The sequence below is a fragment of the Dipodomys ordii genome, unplaced genomic scaffold, assembly GCF_000151885.1.
Source record: "Dipodomys ordii isolate 6190 unplaced genomic scaffold, Dord_2.0 Scaffold9, whole genome shotgun sequence".
NCBI lineage: Eukaryota > Metazoa > Chordata > Mammalia > Rodentia > Heteromyidae > Dipodomys > Dipodomys ordii.
The window spans coordinates 28,729,366-28,731,865 of record NW_012267225.1 but is presented as its reverse complement, the minus strand read 5'-3'; the positions used below and the strand labels follow the sequence as shown (position 1 = coordinate 28,731,865).

General features: G+C 42.4%; 1 protein-coding gene across 1 annotated transcript in view; it reads right to left on the bottom strand.

Moving 5' to 3' along the window:
* Window positions 1–1,827: 1,827 nt before the first annotated feature.
* Bhlhe22 (basic helix-loop-helix family, member e22) overlaps window positions 1,828–2,500 on the bottom strand; it is a gene marked incomplete at its 5' end in the record, with an annotated part of 1,744 nt that continues 1,071 nt past the window's right edge. Inside the window, one exon of the mRNA XM_013009271.1 lies at window positions 1,828–2,500. This exon is cut by the window's right edge and continues 1 nt beyond it. Within this exon, the coding sequence (XP_012864725.1) occupies window positions 2,054–2,500 (447 nt within the window).

The following is a 2,500-nucleotide window of genomic DNA, read 5'->3' as shown; positions in this document are numbered from 1 at the left end:
TTGGCAGGCCCTGGAACTTAATCTAAGTCACACAAGTAGAAAAGAACTCCAGAGACAGCAAGGCCTTGTAAGGCCATGACAGAGCTGGAAGCTCTGGACCTCTTCTGCATCCTCCCAGTGACCCCTGTCACCTCTCCTTCCATGGCCTGGCTCAGCTGAAGATCTTTTTTAAAGTATGTAAGTAAATGAAGACTACTCCTGATTTGCATCCCTGCCCTACCTTCTCTGAAACTCCTTTCTTTTTTGTTACCTTTCAACAAAGAGGTGATTGCTCTTTCCACAAAGCACAGCATAATAAAAATGTTTGATCAAAATATTTTAATAAAGATTCTTTCTGACATTAATACACATACAAATGGTCATACATAGCTGTCATAGTCTGATTGGCCTATTTAATATATATGTATATATCATTCTTTACACATCCAAACCCCACCAATAGATCCATCACAACTCCCAACTCACCATCCAACTTGACAAATTGAATTTGTAGTATCTGCAAGGAGTGGAAAATAGCAGGACTGCATTTTTTTTTAAAAAAAAGGTTTTCTTGATTTTTTAAAATAGGATGGAAAGGCAGACAAACAGCCATGCAAACTAAAACTGAAAGCTCACTTTGGGTAAATAGCTTCTTGCTCTTCCTTAGTTTTATTTTTTATTTATTTTAAATTTTTATTTTTTTAGAAAAATAACAAAGAATTTCACACCATAAGCAAATCAAACCAGTCTTTTAACTTAAATAATTCTCCACAGTTAAAATAACTTATATATGTACATATATATTAAAAGCAATTAAATTAGACCTTTACAAATGCACAGCACAGCCTGGAAAAAAATATTTGCTTAGCTCATTCTTACTTAGGATCTATTGCTGTGATGTTTTACACTTTTGGAATGCAAAGAAGTCCCTTTTCAAAATAGAGCTCAATTCATCCATCAATTAAGAATACACCTTTCCTGTAATTTTTGGACTGAAGCAATTTATTAAAGCTCAATTTAAATACAGGGATGATGCAACTGAAAATATCCAGGTGATCTTTCAAAAACTTAAGCAGCTCAGATACATCAATATTTGTCTTCATATTTGTTGGCAAATAAACCTTTAAACACTTGGCACGCAGTATAAGTTAATCTATAAAACAGAATTTTAGAGGCATTAAAAAAAACTGCACATAGGACCCATGACCTTAACACATGATAAATACCGTTGATGTGGAAGGATCATAGAAGAATAACAAATAAATACCATGAATCGTTAATACATCATTGCAGAGTATAAAGTAACAAGGTGCACATAAATATATCTAAATGCAATTCTTTCAGCCACAGTCAGTTGTGTTTATATCACTCTCGCCAAAACTTTGAGCGTCTTCACTGGAATAAAGTTCAGAGACAATAAAAAATACAAGTCTTTCATAGCAACATGTCTCTCTGTGTGTTTTCCCCCCCGCTTAAATAAGTCTACATTTCAAGTTTTTCCTCCTGGCTCAGAATCAAAATTCATTTTTCAAGTGCCCTTTCTGATTTGTCTGAATGAATATTCTGTTCCCCCTGCCTTCCAACCCAGGACTCCTCCTGTCCCCTTCAGCGCTAGGATTGGCATTTTGTCATTCAATACTCCCCACACTTAATAACGAGCAGTACAGCATTTCTCGAACTTATTTTTCACCTTGAAGGAAGACTTTTGCTTCCTGGCGGTCTAGGCTGCCACCAAAGTTGTCACTTTGCTGAGAGAAACCACCACCACCACCACAAAAAAAAAGACATCCGCACTCCATCCCAAACTCTACTTTCCTCCTCCCACCCTCCCCACCCCAAGGACCGAGATGCTGAGGATGTCACAGCTTGAAAGTTCAATTTGTCTCAGATACTTTTCAGTTCTTGCCTCTGCTTTGTTTGTCCTGCAACTGTTTAAAAAAAAAAGAAAGAAAGAAAGCAAAACTAAGAGAGGACCAAAATAAAGGACGGGGAGCAGCTTGTTGCTTTCCTCTAGCTTTTGGGTCGGTCTGATGTTTGGTGGTTGTATTGGTGTTTTTGTGTTTCTGGGGTGTGTTTAAGGCTTCTCCGTGCACTGTTTGCAGAGGCTGGAGGAGACGCTGTTGAACAGAGCGCACTTCTCCGGGCAGGAGGCGGCCGGGGGCAGCCCCGCGCTGAACGGGTAACCGGCCGCCTGCTCGTAGGCGCCGAGCGCGGGGTGCAGGGCAGCGGCCGCAGCCGCCGCGGCCGCGGAGCTAGGCAGGGAGGCGGCAGAGATGGCCTGGCCCTGATTGAGATAGGCGACGAGGCGCCTCATCTCCTCCAGGGCCTGCGCCTGCATGAGGATGTAGTTCTTGGCGAGCAGCAGCGTGGCGATCTTGGAGAGCTTTCGCACCGAGGGGCTGTGCGCGTAGGGGATCACGGCGCGCAGCTCGTCCAGCGCGTCGTTCAGGTCGTGCATCCGCCGGCGCTCCCGGGCGTTGATGTTCAGTCGCAGGGCCTTTTGCTCTTTGGATTTCTTGCT